At 42.7% G+C, this 22082-nt stretch overlaps 1 protein-coding gene across 2 annotated transcripts in view; it reads right to left on the minus strand.

Annotated features, from left to right (window-relative positions):
• Positions 1-22082, minus strand: part of CELSR2 (cadherin EGF LAG seven-pass G-type receptor 2) — a 144262-nt gene that overhangs the window by 60260 nt on the left and 61920 nt on the right. For both annotated transcript variants that reach the window (XM_068269438.1, XM_068269437.1), the window contains exons 8-14: positions 21127-21290; positions 17018-17143; positions 12204-12370; positions 9065-9247; positions 4192-4305; positions 2197-2362; positions 39-180 (exon numbers count right to left, since the gene is read on the minus strand). In XM_068269438.1, coding sequence (XP_068125539.1) covers positions 39-180; positions 2197-2362; positions 4192-4305; positions 9065-9247; positions 12204-12370; positions 17018-17143; positions 21127-21290 — 1062 coding nt within the window. The remainder of the gene's footprint in view (positions 1-38; positions 181-2196; positions 2363-4191; positions 4306-9064; positions 9248-12203; positions 12371-17017; positions 17144-21126; positions 21291-22082) is intronic.

Raw genomic sequence — 22082 nt, forward strand, 5'->3', positions numbered from 1 at the left:
TCCCTTTAAGCAAAGATAAAAATTACTTTTTATTTCACCTGTTCTCACAGTGTGGTCCATAATATCCTGGAGAGCATTCACATATATATCCATGGGGAGTGTTTAACTGTAATATGCATATAGATTGGTGCTTACATGGATTCAGGTCACAGGCACTCATACAGTAATTCCCATAATATCCTGCAAAGAAAATACAAAAATGCATTTTGTAAAACACTAATTATTTGCTTTATTATTTAAAGTTTGGATATTTCAGAGAGGGGTTGCCATTTCTGCTGGGTTGAAACCATTTGTGTAACACTAAAAGACACTGATTGCTGGCAGAGCCATTTGTAGCCATGTCAGCTGTTTGGGTGGAGGATTTAGAGAACACTGCATGTACTGTATAGTTATGGTGTTCTGCTGCAGTGGAGCTACCTGGTCCTTTTTACGGAGACGGGAAGGATGATAAGTGACAGACAAGTGGGAGACATTTACATTTATACAGCTATGTACCTGAGTTATGTTTTGTAATGACTGACTTGATTTACGGATAGTATAAACATGCCGTGCCTTGTTTGGAAAGCTTTATTGCTCTATTTACTTTAATGATAATGTCATTTACTCACCTGTACACCATGTTTGCTATTACAAGTTTTGTTTTGTAATAGACCTGTCATGACTCTACTTTTGCCTTTTTCAATAAAATTATTTGAAACTTAGAGCGCCCTAATCGTTCCAAAAAGTATGTTTTGCTGTACTGTGTATGTCTACACTTGAGTTGCTTGTGAAGTCCACGTAGATTAGCCCAAAGGCTGCTCAGCTGGAGCTGCAGGAAGAGAGTGTTGGGCTGCAGAAAATGCAGAGATGATCACATACCTCATGGCTCATTTACAAGGAAATGTGCTCTGCAATCAGTCTTTAGGCCTCTTTCACAATGGGACGTTGAGTTTGATGCGACGTTAAAGGCGCACAACGTGCCCCTAACGCAGCGCACGTAGGTTATGACATTGGACGCTATTTTGCACTGCGTTATGTGTCACTTGACGCGCCGTTTTCGTTGCATACTGATGGAACGAAAACAGCGCATGCGTTACATTTAAAAAAAAAAAAAAAAAACATTACTGAGCATGTGCAACACACATAACGCAGCAAATATATTGCTAAACGCACAGCATGCAGCACTTTCTAAATATTGCTACACGTTACACACAACGCAACGTGTGCACTGTGAATGTTGAACAGACTTTATATTGCTGTGCATTAGTCTGCGTTATAATTTTTTATAACGTGCGACTTTAACGTCCCACTGTGAAAGAGGCCTTAAAGCTACATTTTACTCTCAGATTTACATTATACATGAATCTGCCTATCACAAGCGCAAGTATGCAGGCAAGCGCGGTCCGTCTAGCCCCCGCGTGCAGCTTCCTCGATCCCTGCTGTGTGTGCAATCTTCGGCCTTATTGATGCCATTGTCACCTGCATCTGCTGCCCTATGACAGTGTTACCTACACAGCACCAATTGCTGGTGACACAGGCTTTAAGCAGCATGGTGGCACAGTGGTTAGCGCTCTTGCCTTGCAGTGCTGGGTGCCTGGTTTGAATCCCAGCCGGGTCACTATCTGCATGGAGTTTGTATTGGTTTGTATTTGGTTGTATTTGGTTGTCTGTGTCTGTATGTGTTTCCTCCAGGCACTCCAGTTTTATCCCACATGTCAAAAACATCAGATGGCTTCCCCCTAAATTGGCTTAGACTATGATATATACACTACACCATACATACATAGACATATGACTATGGTAGGGATTAGATTGTGAGTCCTTCTGAGTAACAGTTAAATGACAAGCCAATATACTCTGTACATCGCTGTGGAAGATGTCGGCGCTATATAAATACTAAATAATAATAATAATAAAGCCAGGGAAGACAAACACAGCAGTGATCGAGTAAGAGGCGCACAGGGACCAGCCGGATGGTGTTTGCCTGTATACTTGCTGTTGTTTTGTGTGCCGCCCTGTACTTATTCTATAGGACCCGTAACTGGATTATAGATAAATACAAGGTACTTCATTTATGTATGGATCATTTATTAAATTGTACACTACCATAAAATGCACAAAACGTAATTATTGTGGAGATCATATGACTTTTGTGAATGTAACGTGAAATGCTGACCTCACAAGCCGCCACATACAGAAAACACAACAAAAGCTGACCTGGATGACAAGCACAGGAGTAGTTGTCCCAGTCATCTCTGCAGTAGCTGTGATCGGGGCATGGGCTGGAGTCACACGGGTCAGGAAAACTACAGCCAGACTCTACATTCAGAAGAAATGCACTATCTAAAGGCAATGGAGAATTGAATGCGCCGACCCGAACACCCTACAAGAAAAAATATTTCATCATTAGTCAAAAGGTAGCATAAGTAGTTATCGTTTTTTTTGTAGATTCTATAACACTGAGACCTGTGGCATAAAACTGCATCATAGTGATTCCATCTAACAAGTGCTAAAACTTTCTAAAAAATTAACTCCTAACTCAAGGCATTGTACCACCTGAGAAAATACAACGTCACACAGAACTTGAGAAAATACAAAGTCACACAGGGATGTTCACTCTTATATTTTCAACAAATACTAAGGAACTGTAGGTTTAGTTATTTAGGTCAACATTAGTAGTCACATTTCTGGATCAAAACATGAGTGTAGGACTGCTTTTCCACTTCCTGCAATCCGCTTCAAAAAGGAGATCAGAGGCATTTTGCTGATCGCAACAGCACCGTGATTTACATGTAAATCGTTTTTTTGCCCACATCACAAATGCTGGCCTGCACAATTTTCGGTGGTATCGCACTTTGTTCCCGATGGCTGCAAGGCGCAATCGCAGCGAGTGGAAATGGCAGGTTGTGTGATAGCAAATGCAGCAGATTGTGTAATGGCAAATGCAGCGCTTTCAAGTGTAAAAGTACCCTTAAGGGAAACCTGAAGTTTGGGAACCATGGAGACTGCCATGTTTACTAAAAAAAATACTAAAAATCTGTCTCTTTTGCTCGCCTTTCCTCCTCAGTAATTTAAGGGAACTTGAGGTGAGAGACATATGGGGGCTGACCTATTTATTTACTTTTAAATAATGCACATTGCCTGACTGTCCCACTTATTCTCTGCCTATAATACTTTTAGCCATAGACACTAAGGGCCCATTCTCACTCGCGCAATTAGAAGGCGTTTACTGCTAATCGCCGAATCACCAGCGATCATTAGCACTCTTTAAATTAAACACTAGCGCAATGTTAACTGCCGTGATCGCTGGTGATTCAGGATTAGCGGTGAACAACAAACGCACTACATGCAGCATTTTATTGTGATTTTAGAGCGATCGCAATTACAATGTTAAAAAAGGGCTAGTCGTGAATGCTCAAAATTGCGAGAGTGTACAGTGATTTTTACGTGTTACGCGTAAATAAGGTCCTTCAGTTCAGATTTGAAACAAAACTTGTTAGCATCCAGCATGGGTAGATGGAGCCAGGCTGGTAGAAATTTTACGAAGAAATCAGCAGTGGCACCTTCAACATTACTCTCTCTTCAGCTTTTCTTGAATGTAGTTTGTAAAGCTGCAGAGACCTTAGAATAGGGGTAGGGAACCTATGGCTCAGGAGCCAGATGTAGCTCTTTTGATGGCTACATCTGGCTCACATACAAATCAGTAGGGCTTGATACACTAAGCTACACTGCTCAAGCAGCGCAAGTAAGATTTGTCAAAGTAGGCATGCTACTGCTGTAGCATGCACTACTAACTTACTCACACTAACCCAAAACTAATGGCTGCTCCAATTGTCCCACTCTGGGCCCTGTCAGGTCCAGTGACTTCATAGGACGAGATTCCCGCACTTTGATTGGCCCAATATCCTGCTTGTCACTTGAGCTAATTGTACAAGGAGTTAGTCTGCATTTCTCCTGTCTGACTCTTGGGGAAATTGCTGATGTTGCTGAAACCCATGATAAGCTGAAGAAAACGTGTCTGACACTTCCACTGCCCAGCAGATCAACTGTATACACATCACCATGGCAACAGGGACATAGCCCTACTGTCCCAGTTTGAAACATATTGTATGGCTCTCATGTAGTTACATTTTAAAATATGTGGCGTTTATGGCTCTCTCAGCCAAAAAGGTTCCTGACCCTTGCAATAGAAGTACAACAAACACTGCTCACCTGTAAACATCCTCGGAAACCTTGTAAAGCTGTATTATCATTGCTCGCTGCAGCACCAATGCTAAGATTACTCAGTGTTGTGCCTAAGAGATCACTGGGAAATTTGTCTTTCACCTTTAAATGGAAGGAATAATACAAAAAAAAAAAAATCAGTTTCTAATATTAGCTTTCAGTACTATATACTGAATACCGTATATACTCGCATACAAGCCGAATTTTTGACCCCCAAAAAGGGGGCCAAAAGTTGGGGGGTCGGCTTGTATGCGAGTCATGGGTGGTGGTGGACCGCACCCCCCCGCCCGCTCCCTCCTCCTCCCCCCTCCGCGGCCGCCGCTGCTATTATCTGCTTTAGGCAGCGGCCGCTTCCTAATCCGGGTTCCCCTCTTCATCATCCGTATACAGTAAGTGTATCACAGCAGTGCGCCCGGCGCTGCTGCTGTGACGATGCAGGGGGCAGGAAAAAGCGGTTCCCCTGGTAACGGCGATACACATCGTTACAAGAAGCCGCGCTCTTTCCTGCCCCCTGAATCGTCACAGCAGCAGCGCCGGGCGCGCTGCTGTGATACACTTACTGTATACGGATGATGAAGAGGGGAACCCGGATTAGGAAGCGGTCGCTTCCTAAAGCAAGTAATAGCAGTGGCGGCCGCGGAGGGGGGAGAAGGAGGGGGGGGTGCTATACTGGGCACTATACTGGCTATACTGGGCACTTTACTAGCTATACTGGGCACTATACTGGCTATACTGGGCACTATACTGGCTATACTGGGCACTATACTAGCTATACTGGGCACTATACTGGCTATACTGAGCACTTTACTGGCTATACTGGGCACTTTACTAGCTATACTGGGCACTTTACTAGCTATACTGGGCACTATACTGGCTATACTGGGCACTATACTGGCTATACTGGGTACTATACTGGGCACTATACTGGCTATACTAGGCGCTATACTGGGCACTATACTAGCTATACTGGGCACTTTACTGGCTATACTGGGCACTATACTAGCTATACTGGGCACTATACTGGGCATACTGGGCACTTTACTAGCTATACTGGGAACTATACTAGCTATACTGGGCACCATACTGGCTATACTGGGCACTATACTGGGCACTTTACTAGCTATACTGGGCACTATACTGGCTATACTGGGCACTTTACTAGCTATACTGGCCACTATACTGGGCACTATACTGGCTATACTGGGCACTATACTGGCTATACTGGCTACTATACTGGGCACTATACTGGGCACTATACTGGCTATACTGGGCACTATACTAGCTATACTGGGCACTATACTAGCTATACTGGGCACTTTACTGACTATACTGGGCACTATACTAGCTATACTGGGCACTATACTAGATATACTGGGCACTATACTAGATATACTGGGCACTATACTGGCTATACTGGGCACTTTACTAGCTATACTGGGCACTATACTAGCTATACTGGGCACCATACTGGCTATACTGGGCACTATACTGGCTATACTGGGCACTTTACTAGCTATACTGGGCACTATACTGGCTATACTGGGCACTTTACTAGCTATACTGGGCACTATACTGGCTATACTTGGCACTATACTGGCTATACTGGGCACTTCACTAGCTATACTGGGCACTATACTGGCTATACTTGGCACTATACTGGCTATACTGGGCACTTTACTAGCTATACTGGGCACTATACTAGCTATACTGGCCACTATACTAGCTATACTGGGACACACTGGAGGGATAACGCGCCTGCACCAATCCAGCATTTCCTACCCCCGGCTTATATGGGGGTCAATCATTTTCCCCTGGTTTTTTCAGGTAAACGGGGGGTCGGCTTATATGCGGGTCGGCTTATATGCGAGTATATACGGTAAGTAATGGAAATTACAAGCAGTGAGCTGGCCACCCCTCTGGTAAATGGTATATATACAGTGGGTTGCAAAAGTATTTGGCCCCCTTGAAGTTTTCCACATTTTGTCATATTACTGCCACAAACATAAATCAATTTTATTGGAATTCCACATGAAAGACCAACACAAACTGGTGTACACATGAGAAGTGGAACGAAAATCATACATGATTCCAAACATTTTTTTACAAATAAATAACTGCAAAGTGGTGTGTGCATATTTATTTGGCCCCCTTTGATCTGAGTGCAGTCAGTTGCCTATAGACATTGCCTGATGAGTGCTAATGACTAAATAGAGTGCACCTGTGTGTAATCTAATGTCAATACAAATACAGCTGCTCTGTGACGGTCTCAGAGGTTGTCTAAGAGAATATTGGGAGCAACAACACCGTGAAGTCCAAAGAACACACAAGACAGGTCAGGCATCAAGTTATTGAGAAATTTAAAGCAAGCTTAGGCTACAAAAAGATTTCCAAAGCCTTGAACATCCCACGGAGCACTGTTCAAGCGATCATTCAGAAATGGAAGGAGTATGGCACAACTGTACACCTACCAAGACAAGGCCATCCACCTAAACTAACAGGCCGAACAAGGAGAGCGCTGATCAGAAATGCAGTCAAGAGGCCCATGGTGACTCTGGACGAGCTGCAGAGATCTACAGCTCATGTGGGAGACTCTGTCCATAGGACACCTATTAGTCATGCACTGTACAAAGTTGTCCTTTGTGGAAGAGTGGCAAGAAGAAAGGCATTGTTAACAGAAAGCATAAGAAGTCCCGCTTGCAGTTTGCCACAAGCCATGTGGGGGACACAGCAACCATGTGGAAGAAGGTGCTCTGGTCAGATGAGACCAAAATGGAACTTTTTGGGCAAAATGCAAAATGCTATGTGTGGCAGAAAACTAACACTGCACATCACTCTGAACACACCATCCCCACTGTCAAATATGGTGGTGGCAGCATCATGCTCGGGGGGTGCATCTCTTCAGCAGGGACAGGGAAGCTGGTCAGAGTTGATAGGAAGATGGATGGAGCCAAATACAGGGCAAACTTGGAAGAAAACCTCTTGGAGACTGCAAAAGACTTGAGACTGGGGCGGATGTTCACCTTCCAGCAGGACAATGACCCTAAACATAAAGCCAGGGCAACAATGGAATGGTTTAAAACAAAACATATCTATGTGTTAGAATGGCCCAGTCAAAGTTTAGATCTAAATCCAATCGAGAATCTGTGGCAAGATCTGAAAACTGCTGTTCACAAACGCTGTCCATCTAATCTGACTGAGCTGGAGCTGTTTTGCAAAGAAGAATGGGCAAGGATTTCAGTCTCTAGATGTGCAAAGCTGGTAGAGACATAACCTAAAAGACTGGCAGCTGTAATTGCAGCAAAAGGTGGTTCTGCAAAGTATTGACTCAGGGGGCTGAATAATTACGCACACCCCACTTTGCAGTTATTTATTTGCAAAAAATGTTTGGAATGATGTATGATTTTCGATCCACTTTGTATTGGTCTTTCACGTGAAATTCCAATAAAATTGATGCATGTTTGTGGCAGTAATGTGACAAAATGTGGAAAACTTCAAGGGGGCTGAATACTTTTGCAACCCACTGTATATATATATATATATATATATATATATATATATATATATATATATATATATATATACATATACAGCAGGGTGAGGATTTATAATTAATTAATTAATAATAAACAATCAATGTTGTAAAACGTAATTATAATCTTTTAAAGGAGCAGGTATATACATGCAATAAAAATCTATATGTCATGTCTTTATGTCATACATGGCCTAACACGGTGAACTGCAAACTTGGCTCTCCAGCTGTTAAGGAACTACAAGTCCCACAATGCATTGCAGGAGTCTGACAGTAACAGTCATGACTCATAAAGGCAAATGCATTGTGGGACTTGTAGTTCCTTAACAGCTGGAGAGCCAAGTTTGCAGATCACTGGCCTAACACATGTTTCATGGCCGCTTCAGCAGAGGCAAAATGTTGCAATATCAAAAAATATGACAAACGGGCCCATATGCAATTTACTTTTTCAATTACTGTTATTTTGCAAATAAGGGATTGTAATTACTGATAAAATATAATGAGAAAACAAAAAAAAACATTGTACTAGGAACATAATTGTTGTAATATCCAGGACACATGGGCAGATAAAATGTGTAGGTTTAATCTACAGTAGCACTTTTTATTTTCAAACTATAATGGCTGAAAACTGAGACATAATGACTTTTTTCATTTCTTTTCTCCTTATTACCTTTAAAATGCACAAAAAAAGAATTCTTAGCAAAAAGTACCACCCAAAGAAAGCCTAATCATTTAGGTGTGACTTTAAACCTTAACTTTAGCTGGCCTGCCCACCACCAACTCCCCTTAAAAATGAAGATCAGTTTCAGCAGTTCCATAGGAAATCGGTGCCAAGGGCAAGGGGTGCCATGGACAATTGTTTGATACTGATAGTCATGTCCAGGAGAACTCATGGAGAAGCATATGATCAGTTTGGTCAGGTGATGGATATGTAAGTCTCTGATTTGCTAGTCATGATCATGTGATAAAACAGGATGAGATCACAGCAGATCAGAGCTTTGCAAATCTATCAGCTGATCAAACAAATTACATGCTTCTCCGTGAGTTCTCCTAGACATGACCGTCACTACTGTTTGGGTATGAAATGCTTGAAGCAAAATATGTCTTTTTATTTTCTCCATATCCACACAACATTATACACAAGTATGCTTCAAAGCAGTTACATTTAAACATAGAAGAACCCATAAAAAAGTGAGACATGACTTTATCTTAAAATTTAGGGGGTCAGTATCACTGGGTCTTGTCCCAGTTTTTGATTTGTGACGCATGCTGAATACAACACTACACACTTCTGTTTTGTCACAAGTAAAGAATGCTATGAAGATACCGTACCTCCTCCTGGCCATAGTCGATGTGAAAGACGAGAAGGTGACTTTCAGTCAACACAGAGTCATTTTGCAGCTCTAGAGATATGTGATGCCATACTCCGTCATTTAACTTTACGTGGGGTAGATAAAACAAGGCATGCACGCCTGAGGGGCCACGTAGAGACAAGAGAGGCGAGCCCTCACTCATCTAAAATACAGAGATATGGTTTCATTACAGAGTATGCAAAATTAAACTGAAAGATTATGAAATGTAGTGAAAAAATAAAATACAATAAAAAACAAACAAACAAAAGAAATAGGAAACTGGAGATAAACGGCACAACCTTTTAGTAAGTGTTACGCAACAGAAGATATGAGTAGAGAGGACTGAGTGGATTGTATGTAACTTCACAGCTATAAGAGGAATATGTTTCCTTTTATAACAATGGTTACATTATTATCAGACCTGCATAGTCTCATAGAAGCATATGTCAGCAGGTAGGGGAAAAAACGTGTTACAATGAAATAGTTACATAGTTTCCAGGCAATTACAAAAAAAAAATCCATCCCCCCCAAGCACTCACCAGAAAGCAAGCAAATAGATTGATATAGATGTGTCTATTTAAAAAGTTTAATTAGGTCACAAAGAAAAAATAGTTATGTGACCATAGGAACTTTAGGTTCCTCCGGGGGAAAAATAACACCAAGACACCGGGAGCCCAATATGGTCTAGTAACTTTTAGGAAATTGGAGTAGAGTGGTAATGGAGATATACACTCGCAAACTCCGCCTGCTAGACCAGCAACCACCACATGTGGGGACATCAAACCAACCCCACTTGATTGAACAGATCTCTCTGTCTGGTTGGTCACACTCTTGAAAGAAGGTCTCCAGCAGAAAGCTAAGGTCAGCATTCCAAGGAAGGTTTGGAAATAGATAACACAGGGAGTGAAGATGTGCCCAAAATGGAAAAATATTTAAGAAAATAGAAACAAAATGCAAGGTAAATACAGAGACTTATCTAATAAACAAAACAAAACCGAAAGTTCAAAGGATTTATGACACTTCTGAGACACTCTAGGCTCTTTGCTGGATTCTTATTTGCAGTTTTTTTTCTGACCAGAAGATGTGGTCTTTACCTCACGAAATGCGTCATCCACAGAGCAATAAATCCTTTGAACCTTATGGTTTGTCATTTATAAGGTAAGTCTCTATGCTTACCTTGTAGTTTGTTTTTAATATTTTATATAATTTTATCATTTTTGTGCGCCTCTTTACCTCCTATGTGACCACAGAACTTATTTTCCTCTTGGTTCTCAGCAAGGAACAGTACTGCAGAAGTCCAGTACATGCCTCTCTATAATGAAGGGGTTCAGGGTGCTGCCCAATGAATTTATGACACAGTTCTCCTCACTAGAAGGGGGTTTATGGGAAGAAGAGATCAGTGGTCACATGACCATGATTTTGGAGCCAAATGCAGGGGTTTCAGCTAACTTTCGGCTACTGACTTGCTGAATAGGGGAGAGGGATAGGCTGTACTTTTAATTATCTGGGAATCAGTTTTAATTTAAATGTGCTACCACAATAAAATTGCATACTTCAGCATAAGAGAACATGAAGAACTACCTGAACTAATTACATTTTCCTTTTTCAACGAGAAATTATACACACACCTTTCATTAAAAGTATATCATTCTTGCATAGCCACGCTGAAATCACATTAAAAATGTTCAGTCAAGGTTAGTGACTCAATATACAGCTAGGTAAATGATACTAGAACTACAATGTTCTAGTAATTTAGGTCTAAGCAATATTTGCTAAAGCATATCCCCAGTCACAGAGAAGAGTGTCCAGCTTGCAGTTGGCCAGGGATCTGTTATTACATGTAATTGCTTTTCATCAGATCCTGCAATTTTTTTTTCTGAAAATGCAGTAGACATGTACTATAGTATTCTCTGACACCAAACTGCTGCTTGTATGGCTGCTAAAAGAGCAGGTCAGAATTTATCTCACATTTCTCCTCCCTATGTGTGCCTTTTGTTTACATGCAGCCCTTGAGCAGAGATGAGCTGAGCTGGCTTTACCTCCTCTCACCCTAGCTGGCATGCTCAGCTAGGCGGAGTTTCACTCTCCCCGTGAGGTGATCAGGTGTAGTTTTGATAACAGGCCAATTGACTAGTGCTGATTTTTAGGATTAGCAAAAAAGTGAAATTCTCCCAAACACTTCCATATTTGGTTTTAGGTTCTCTAAGCAAACACCTGCAGTATTTTGGTGAAAACCTGTCAGGCTATTCCATAAAGCCTGCATGCAGCTCCTACTAAGAGGATTATGATAAGCAGGGATATGACACTTGATGCATTAAATGATGGTTAAGTTGCCGTGCACTACTTGCGCATGGCACTTTTACTGCTGCTGATCTCGGGGAAGCATGTTAACCCATTAGCGTTACCCATAGCAATACGCAGATTAACTCGGTAATGCGCATGTTTCTATTAGGTTAATGGACGGTGCTACCCCGATATTAGCACTGGTAAAATTTCCGTGCCTGCACACAACAACTTTACCGCCATTTAGTGCATCAGGCCAATAGAATCTTATGTGAGGAGAAACTAGTCTCCTCACAAGGACTCTGGAAATCTTGTATATGTGACTATCACTTAGTATATAACCTCACCAGAGCCTTTAAATAACTGCCATTTTCCAGCCACAGGCATTTGCTCTCTGATGATCTAATTACATTGGCACTATGGCACTATGCTGAGGAGATAGCAAAGCAGGATATTTTGGAGGTTAGAATAAATGACTTTTCCTGCCATGTAGTACACATTCTACACTATTTGGATAACAGAAGTCAAGGTATTGAAAGTAAGCACAGAGATGATCTCTTACTTTTCATTGCTTGGTGCTGTGGGGCTTATCATATTGCATTTACACTGCTCCAGACCAGGCAGGGAGGAAATGACTACATATGCAAAGAAAAGTACTAGAATAAGTCTTTTCCTCACCTACTCTGCACTCACATTGTTTTTTTCCGAGCGGTCCCCCATGCTGCGAACCCTTACAGCTGGTGGGATTTAGGAAGTAAAATGCTTAAATACATCAGGTAATGCAAACATTTCTAGAAAAGTTCTCTATAAACATGAAGTATAACTGTTAGATATACCTGCAGTATAACAGCACTGTTATGTTCTCCTTGTGCCTGCAATAAAATGGCATCCAACTGCCGTGTGCGAATCATGAGGCTTAAATGCCAGGGAACAGATACATGTAAGGAAATACTTTTCCAAAGAATTACACCATCTCCAAGAAAACGAAACGTGGACAGCATTTCTGAGGAGAAACAAAAGTGTTAGAAGAAAAACAAAAAACAAAAAAAAAAAAAAACAACACAAAGAAACATCCAAACATCCAAAAGATACAGACGTTTGCTCTAAAATTTCATCAAGTTCACAGAAATGTGACATTGGTGTTGCTAGAATTTCAAGCAATTGGTTAGATTGCCAAATGATTGTCTGATCAATCAAATTGCAAAAAAGTGTTAGGCGGTTCACATGGTTTGATAAAAGTTTGCAAGGCAGGTCATTTGGGCACTGAGCAATGCCTGGGAATTTGGGCTCTGCCATAGACTGCAATGTTAATTGCAGTTTTAGCAGTGTATACCAGTGTATAGATTGGGAGTCAGACTTATAGCCAGTGGGGTTTTATGTGCAGGAAGGGATGGGTAGTGTTAGGGATAGGGTAGCAGCAGGGTTAGTTTTGGAGTAAAAAATAGATTAGGTGAAGTCTTAGTAGAATATCAGCAGTATTGCTAATCTTGTACTAGCCAGTTCTCCCAGCTCCCTTTTCCCATGTATGCCAATGTTAGACCAGTATAAAACAAGTCAATTGTGAAACTACAATATTTTTCTAAACTATACAATTAAAAATATACAGTATTTCACTCAAATGCAGGTTCATTATGGACCATAAGCAATTAACTTTTTCTCCCAAGTTTTCTCCTATGCTTATTAAATAATTTGTTTCATGTTCTCTTTAAAATAACTTATACCTTTGCGATCAAAAAAGTAGTGAAAAATACTATCAACATTATTTCGAGTACTTTCTTACTTGCTGGTGGTTTAAAATGTATTTTATTGACAAGTTGTGAACATATCAATTAGGAGAAAACTCAGAGGAAAAAGTTCATTGCTGGAAACTACCCTATAAATTAATATTCAATGAAAAATAAAAAAAGATTTCCATCCAATGTTCTAAAATGACGGATTTATCTCCGATCGGAATTGATTCAGAAACAAATCAATTCCTGCTACACACAGCATATTGATTTTCAATCGATTTAATCAGGGAATCTATAAAATATTTGATGCAGTGCAATGCAATGGGCCATCGACCTACCGCTGCTCCTGCCCCAACCCAGACTAATGCTAGGTACACACCATACAATTTTGTGTTAGATAGATGGTTCGATAGATAATTTCCAACATGTCTGATCTTATTTTCGATCGTTTTTCTGATCGATTTCTCATAGAAGTGAATGGAAATAGATAAGAAAAGATAACAGAATCGAATTGGAAATCGATCGAAACATCGAATCAGAAATCAATTGGAGGGAAAATCGACTGAAAAAACGCATCTGGGGTACCCAGTATAACATAGATTTTCCATTCTGTCCAATCTATACTTTTGTTGGTCTGACATTTAGTGGTAATCAATTACCATCAAATTAGATCAGAGTGATCAAATCTGTAGGGAACCAGATGGGAAAAACGATTTATGTAGGCTATCCAAGTGGTAATATTATTGTACTATCTTTATACCACTTATAAATCAAATAGACTGTCCATTTTAGGTAGACTTGACCAATTTGATACAGGTTCTCTGCAAGATTTGCAATTCCGATTTGCAATTTTAATTTTCCCTGGATGTTATAAAAACAAAAAGAAAAAAAAAACGCAGCATGCAGTACCGATTAAAAATCGCAACTCGGAATCACATGTAAAATCGCATCAAAATCGCAAATCAGAATAGCATGTAGTGTACAGGAGGCCACAATCTTATCTTCTCTGATTGAATTCAATTTTCTAAAGCTAAGTTTATAATATTCAATTGATCTCAATGACCGAATCAGTTAAAAGGGGGACACGATAGAAAAGCTTGACTGCATGGTGCCGTGTTCTTTTCTTCTACACCAAGCTTTGTGAAACCATGCAAATTGAGTGGTTTTACTAATTTTTATCATATTTCAAGAGAAACCGTAATCAAGAATTGAACTTCATCCCAATCAGTAGCTGATACACCCTTTTACAGGAGAAATCTATTCCTTTTCTCAAACAGATCGTCAGATGGCTCTGTATGGCTGATTTTGTGGTGAAACCCCTCCCACAGTGTGATGTTCAGCACCTCACAGCTCTGAGGTCCTGACATCACACTGTGGGAGCCTTGTTGCATTGTGGGAAATAACAGCTGATTCCAACTGTCAAAAAAAGGGAGAGGAAAGATTTTACAATGAGAAAACACTGAATAAATCATTTATACATAATTATTGTAAAAAGTAAGCACTTTAAAGGCCCACTATCATGAAAATGTGTAGAAATTAAAATACACGTGTATTAGTAATACATTTCCCAGAGTAAAATGCACTGTAAATTACTCTTTCCTATGTTCCTGTCACTAACAATAGGCAGTAGAAATGTGACAGGCCGGACAAGTCTTGGACTAATCCATCTCCTAAACAGGGGATCCTCTGGAATTCCTTTATTTTCAAAAGCACTCCCTGGATGGCAAAGGCACACTCCAACTGCCAGAATAGTGTTCTCAGGTGGAGAATGGCTTTCCAGAACCACTGTTAAAGAATACCTCCAGGCATATTAAAAAAACAAAATCCACTTACCTGGGCTTTCTCCAGCCCCTGGCAGCCATCTTGTCTTGTGCCCTCCGGTGGCTTCCAGTGTCCTTCGCAGTACAATCCTGATGACGTCGGCCAGACCATGTGACCAGCACAGTGGAACGCACAGGAAGCCGACCTGGCGAGGTTGGCATCTGCAGCGGAGGACACCAGGAGCCACCGGAGCTGCAGCAAGGGCTCAGGACGGCTGCCAGGGGCTGGAGGAAGCCCCAGGTAAGTGGATTTTGTTTTTTTAATATGCCTGGACCTTCCCTTTAAGGTCCTTTCCAAGGAATGCCTTTGAAAAGACTAAAGAAAATATTGGAAATCCCCCACAACAAGATGTGCTAGTCCAAAATCTTTCAGATCTCCCAGATTTTTACTAGTTACTATAAGTGAAAGCTACATAGGAAAAAAATAATTTATAGTGCATTTTACTCTGGGACAAATGTTCAACTAATACACATGTATTTTGAGTTTTCGTGATAGTTGTCTTTCACTTAAGGACCAGGGGATCTTGCTGTGATCTGTGCTGCCTGGGCTCTCTAGCCCACAGCACAGATCACTTTGCAGCCAGGGCGATCAGACTTCCTCCCTTTTTTCCCCACTAGGGGGATGTCCTGCTGGGGGGGTCTGATTGCCGCCGGCTATCTGCGTTTTGCGGGGGGGGGGGCTCCTCAAAGCCCCCCTCCGCATCGATTTCCGCCCTCTCTGCCCTTCCCTCCCTCTTGCTATGGGCTGCGCAGGACGGAAATCCGTCCTGCGTCGCCTAGGATAGGCTTCAGCCTATCAGATGCCAGCGATCCCCGGCCAATCAGAGGCCGGGGATCGCCGATCTCCTTTATGGCGCTGCTGCGCAGCAGCACCGTATGATGTAAACAGCGGGGATTTCTTCCCCGAGTGTTTACATTTCGCTCGCAGGCTGTTCACGGAGACACCCTCCGTGAACTGACATGGAAAGGCCGTTTCCATGTAATACCACTGACGACCTGCCGACGCCTATCGGCGTTAGACGGTCGTTAAGTGGTTAAGGTAAAATTGAATCAAAATCACAGGTTACCATTTAGTACATAAAGCCAAAGCCCTAGATTAGAACAGGGCATAGTCATTGGTTCGACATTGGCAAGTGTGGTCAACAGCCATGCTGAATCAGGGTCAATAGAGTAGCATTGTCCCACATCATTTTCATTTATTTCTTTGTATACAGTTACATGGATGTATATGATCTCAGATAACCAGGTTCACATTACATTCTTTTGAGGTTTTCTTTAGGAAACCCTCTTTTGATTTAGAGGACATGTCATTTTCTTAAAAGTGGACCTGAACTCTTGCACAGAACACAAGCAAAACAGAGAACACTGCACCCTGTGTGTTTTTAGAGAGAAGAGCCTGTCTCATTCCCCCTCATCTGTAAATAACCCCATATGTAATTTGATTTCTCAGAAATTTAGCAGTCTCGGCAGACCCAGCTAATATGTAAGCACAGGATGTTAACACGTTGCCTGCTTTCATGAAAGCAGGAAGTAGACACACTGCAGACTTAATGCAGGGGTTCTGTAAGCTGTACCTAATACATGTTTTTCTTTGAAGGTTATTATTCTGTTGCTTATCTTTAAGAGCAGAGAGGAAGTTCTGAGTTCAGGTCCACTTTAACCCTTTGTTTGCTTCCATGAAAGCAGGAAGTAGACACAGATTTATTGCAGGAGTTCTGTAAGCTGTAACAAAGAAATGTTTTCTTTAAAATGTTTTCTTTATTATGCTGATGCTTATCTTTTATAGCTGAGAGGAAGTTCTGAGTTCATATCTGCTTTAATTTTTCTTTAATGCCTGATAAATGTGTGTGAGCATATAAGAGGCAGATGCAATGACAGAGCTGGGAATGTTTCGGCAGCATGGAAATGGCAGTGACAGATGTGTGTGGGTTGGCAGAAGGTGTAATTGGAAGATGGGAACTGCCATAAAACTATGTGCCTGTGCTTAAAGCAACATCTTCTGGTGTGTCACAACACGCCATCTATAAATAAATAATGAAACAAATAGTTACATGGCAACATAACGTCTGCAACATTTCAATGGTAATTTATTTTTCTCACCTTTCTCACAGTCTTTGCCTCCATAGCCCAGAGGGCATTCACATGAATAACCATTCCATCGGTTAACACACGTTCCTCCATGCTGGCATGTCTCTTGTTCACACTGGTTTCTTTTTGCTGGGCACCCTGATCAATGGCAATACAGGTTATCCCCTAAACTGTCATCATTATTATTATATCCATACAAAGTTACTGGAAGCAATACAGTATTGATTTTACATACTGGATGCTATAATAATAATAATAATAGCAGTGAAACTACAATAGCACTAATAAACATGCACACTGGACTTAGCAATTGTCAGAAGTAATGTCTCCCCATTTTGATCATTTTTAAAATTTTACAGATGGCATTACCAACCCTCTATACTTTGCATAATTACATGTCAAAAACTGCTGCAGTTGCAAGGATTAATTGGTGAAAGTGTCAAATGGGAATGCCAACTCCTGCTTCCAATTAATTTTTGCTGCAGAGCACTCCTACTTTGTGTAGTTATTTTCTCATACAAAAAGATGGACGTGTCCAGGCAGTGGCGGACACAGCCAGCAGTGGGCCCCTGTGCAAAATTGTAATTGTGGGCCCCCTATGACCTGCGGCGCGCGTATGGGCGTGGCTACAACCTGCGGCGCGCGAAGCGCGCCGCGGCAAAAATTAGTGGACAGAACCTGCGGCGCGTAGCGCCGCGGCAAAAAAATGGGCGTGGCAATGACCGGATGAGGGCGGAGCTAACTGTAACTTAAAGCGAACCCGGGGTGAGGGTTTATTTCCTTTTAAACAATACTAGTTGCCTGGCGGCCCTGCTGATCTATTTGGCTGCAGTAATAAACTGAATTACACCAGCAACAAGCATGCAGCTAATCTTCTCAGTTCTGACAATATTGTCAGAAACCCCTGACCTGCTGCATGCTTGTTCAGGGTCTATGGTTGAAAGAATAAGAGGCAGAGGACCAGCACGGCAGCCAGGCAACTGGTATTGCTTAAAAGGAGAGAAATATGGCAGCCTCAATATTATTCTCACCTCAGGTTCCCTTGAAAAGTGCAACGCAAAGACAGTGGGCCCAAGTTTTGGTGACCCTTTCCCCAGAAAATTCACATAATTGTGCAGGTTTTCTCAAGAAAATACACATATATGCCCAGAAAATACGTGCAATCATGTCGGCAGATATGCCCAGAAAATACGTGCAATCATGTCGGCAGATATGCCCAGAAAATATGTGCAATCAAGTCGGCAGATATGCCCAGAAAATACGTGCAATCAAGTCGGCAGATATGCCCAGAAAATACGTGCAATCAAGTCGGCAGATATGCCCAGAAAATACGTGCAAACAAGTCGGCAGATATGCCCAGAAAATACGTGCAAACAAGTCGGCAGATATGCCCAGAAAATACATGCAATCAAGTCGGCAGATATGCCCAGAAAATACGTGCAAACAAGTCGGCAGATATGCCCAGAAAATACGTGCAATCATGTCGGCAGATATGCCCAGAAAATACATGCAATCATGTCGGCAGATTTGCGAAGAAAATACATGCAATCATGTGGCAGACCTGCCCAGAACATACACCTGCTAATATAAATAAAACAAAAACATTTACTCACCTGCAGCAGCAGACCTCCTGTCCCAGCCTCCATCCGGCGCGCAGCTCCCATGGGTGGTTGGGTGGATAGGTAGCCTAGTGGGTGGGTGAGTGGGTGGGTGGGTTGGTAGCCTGGTTGAGTGGGTGGGTTGGTAGCCTGGTGGGTGGGTGGGTAGGTAGCCTGGTGGGTGGGTGGGTAGGTAGCCGGGTGGGTAGGTAGCCTGGTGGGTGGGTGGGTAACTAGCCCGGTAGGTAGGTAGGTAGCCCGGTGGGTGGGTAGGTAGGTAGCCTGGTGGGTGCGTGGGTAGCCGGGTGGGTGGATGGGTAGGTAGCCTGGTGGGTGGGCTGGTAACTAGCCCGGTAGGTAGCCGGGTGGGTGGTTAGGTAGGTAGCCGGGTGGGTGGTTAGGTAGGAAGCCTGGTGGGTGGGTAGCCGGGTGGGTGGGTAGGTAGGTAGCCGGGTGGGTGGTTAGGTAGGTAGCCGGGTGGGTAGGTAGGAAGCCTGGTGGGTGGGTAGGTAGCCGGGTGGGTAGGTAGGTAGCCGGGTGGGTAGGTAGGAAGCCTGGTGGGTGGGTAGGTAGCCTGGTGGGTGGGTAGGTAGGTAGCCTGGTGGGTGGGTAGGTAGCCTGGTGGGTAGGTAGGTAGCCGGGTGGGTAGGTAGGAAGCCTGGTGGGTGGGTAGGTAGCCTGGTGGGTGGGTAGGTAGGTAGCCTGGTGGGTGGGTAGGTAACCTGGTGGGTGGGTTGGTAACTAGCCCGGTAGGTAGCCGGGTGGGTGGTTAGGTAGGTAGCCAGGTGGGTGGTTAGGTAGGTAGCCGGGTGGGTGGTTAGGTAGGTAGCCGGGTAGCCGGGTGGGTGGGTAGGTAGCCTGGTGGGTGGGTTGGTAACTAGCCCGGTAGGTAGCCGGGTGGGTGGTTAGGTAGGTAGCCGGGTGGGTGGTTAGGTAGGTAGCCGGGTAGGTAGGTAGGTAGCCGGGTGGGTAGGTAGCCGGGTGGGTAGGTAGCCGGGTGGGTGGTTAGGTAGTTGAGTGGGTGGTTAGGTAGGAAGCCTGGTGGGTGGGTAGGTAGCCGGGTGGGTGGTTAGGTAGTTGGGTGGGTGGTTAGGTAGGAAGCCTGGTGGGTGGGTAGGTAGCCGGGTGGGTGGTTAGGTAGTCGGGTGGGTAGGTAGGTAGCCGGGTGGGTAGGTAGCCGGGTGGGTAGCTATCCGGGTGGGGGGCCCGACTCCTATCCTCCCTCCCTCCCTTCCTTCCTCACCTCGGGGGGCCCCCTCCCGATATGCGCGGCGGGAGAGTGAGCGGCAAATGCAGGAAGTCTTCAGGGCTCTCCAGGCATCCGCTAGAGGCCCAGCCGCTGAGTCTCCAATATGTCTCCAACTGGAGACATATTGGAGACCAAGCGGCTGGGCCTCTAGCGGATGCCTGGAGAGCCCTTCCTGCATTTGCCGCTCGCTCGCTCTCCCGCCGCGCATATCGGGAGGGGGCCCCCGAGGTGAGGGAGGGAGGGAGGATAGGAGTCGGGGGGCCCCCGGGAATAAAATAATAATAAAAAAAAAAAATATTAAAAAAAAAAAAAAGTACTTAATGCCATGGGCCCCTGAAGAAAACGGAACTTCAGGGGCCCTCGTGCGGCGGCACGGCCTGCACGGCCGTATGTCCGCCCCTGTGTCCAGGCAGTGTGTACTTCAGACTACTGTTGCCATGGTTTAAAAAAAATGAACTTACAACACACACCAAAGAAAATAATTGAGTGGTTAGGTGCCCTAAAATAAATGGATCCATAGAATTTTTTTTTATGAATTCTGATGTTACACGTTATGTGCACTGTTCTGTCCCCACAAAAGAATAATTTATTATTATTAAACATACAAGTTCTCTTTAGTCTTCATTTTATCTTTCACTTTTAATTCCTAGGATTAATCACTTACATTTTACCCCCTTTTGGGTCTCACATGGTTAATACTGCCACATTTATAGCTGTCCGATGAAGAAGTGGGTTTGAGAATACAAAATGTGTCAGGATGCCTCCCACTCCTAATGATTAAAGCTGTCCAAAGGGCACCTGAACTGACAGTAAATCTATAAAACTACACAGACCTGTGTATGTAGTATGGGGTCCTAACAATTATTTGTGATTTACTCTGTCATTACTGTTATATACAGCCCTGTTAACCCCAAGAATTGATAAATATATTATCTTTATTCTGCATTACTGTTATCTGTATCCTGAACATAAGCCATTAAACGGAGTTGATAGCAGTTTTTTATATGTTGTGCCTTTTATGAAGGACGTATGGATTTTATATATTTTTGTATATTACAAATAATATGTAAAGTTTCTCTTTTCATATTCTTCAATAACTTATCCTTCTTTCACACCAGTCACACTATAAGAACAGTGGACATTGCTTTGATCTTAATGGGTCATTCTACACTTGCTTGAGTATGTGGGTGAGTGGGTGTGTATGTGCGTGAGTGAGTGCGCAATTCATTCAATCAATCAAACTAACTGCAACTAGTTGATTTATAGTCTCTTACCTGAAACTGTTCCGTTATTTGCAATGTACTCTCCCAGGTCCACTGCTTTGTTATCTATAATAAGTTCCTTCATGCAGCCCACAAAATACTTGTGCCTTACTGGAAAATCTTCAGGCAGATTAGGAATTCCCCCCAGCAAAAGAGGACCTGTTAGATCCAGAGACCTGTGTCAGAGATGACAATGTCAAGGACAAGTGTAGATTTGCAGGAGGCAGTTCTGTTAACAAGGGACTCCACTTATGCAATTACACAATATTGACAATTTCTGCAGCACTTTGCAGAGTACTTCAAACAATATATAGCGTGTTAATTGTCCTTCAACAGGAAATATTTTTTATTATAGTCCGTTGTCTAAAATCTCTACTACAGTCTACAGCCAGTTTGGGAGGAGGAGGGAGCCAAGTCACTAACTTTGGGGGATTTGGGATGTAAACTATGTAAACATGGGGAGAACATACAAACTCTATGCAGACAGTGTGCTTCGCTAACATTTATACCTGAGACTCTAGTACTGCAATGCAAGATTGCTAGCCACCATTGAGTTATGACATTTACTGTCTCCGTTTTCCTCTAACACATTTGAGGCTTCTATAATGCAATGCTATTTTGAAGTCATTTCGTTTATTTTTTAATTGTTTTGTTAAAGCAGACCTAAACTCTTGCAAAAGAGACAAGTAAAGAAAAGAAAAATCCACCCTGTGCGTGTATATAGAGAAGAGCCTGTCTAATTCTTTCTTATCTGCAAGAAATGAGTGAATGTAATTTGAGCTGTCAGCTCTGTTTGATGTGTGCTGAGTTGTGTGCCTATCTGTGAACACAATCAACAAAACTACCTGATTATCGTCTGACTTTAGTCCGTTTTAGACTGTTGGACGACAATCAGGCATGTGTACGTGTGCAAACAACTTGATGAGAGACTAATAACAGGTGTTGCACCCGATCCAACTGTTGGCCTA

The sequence above is a fragment of the Hyperolius riggenbachi genome, chromosome 2 (assembly GCF_040937935.1).
Source record: "Hyperolius riggenbachi isolate aHypRig1 chromosome 2, aHypRig1.pri, whole genome shotgun sequence".
Taxonomy (NCBI): domain Eukaryota; kingdom Metazoa; phylum Chordata; class Amphibia; order Anura; family Hyperoliidae; genus Hyperolius; species Hyperolius riggenbachi.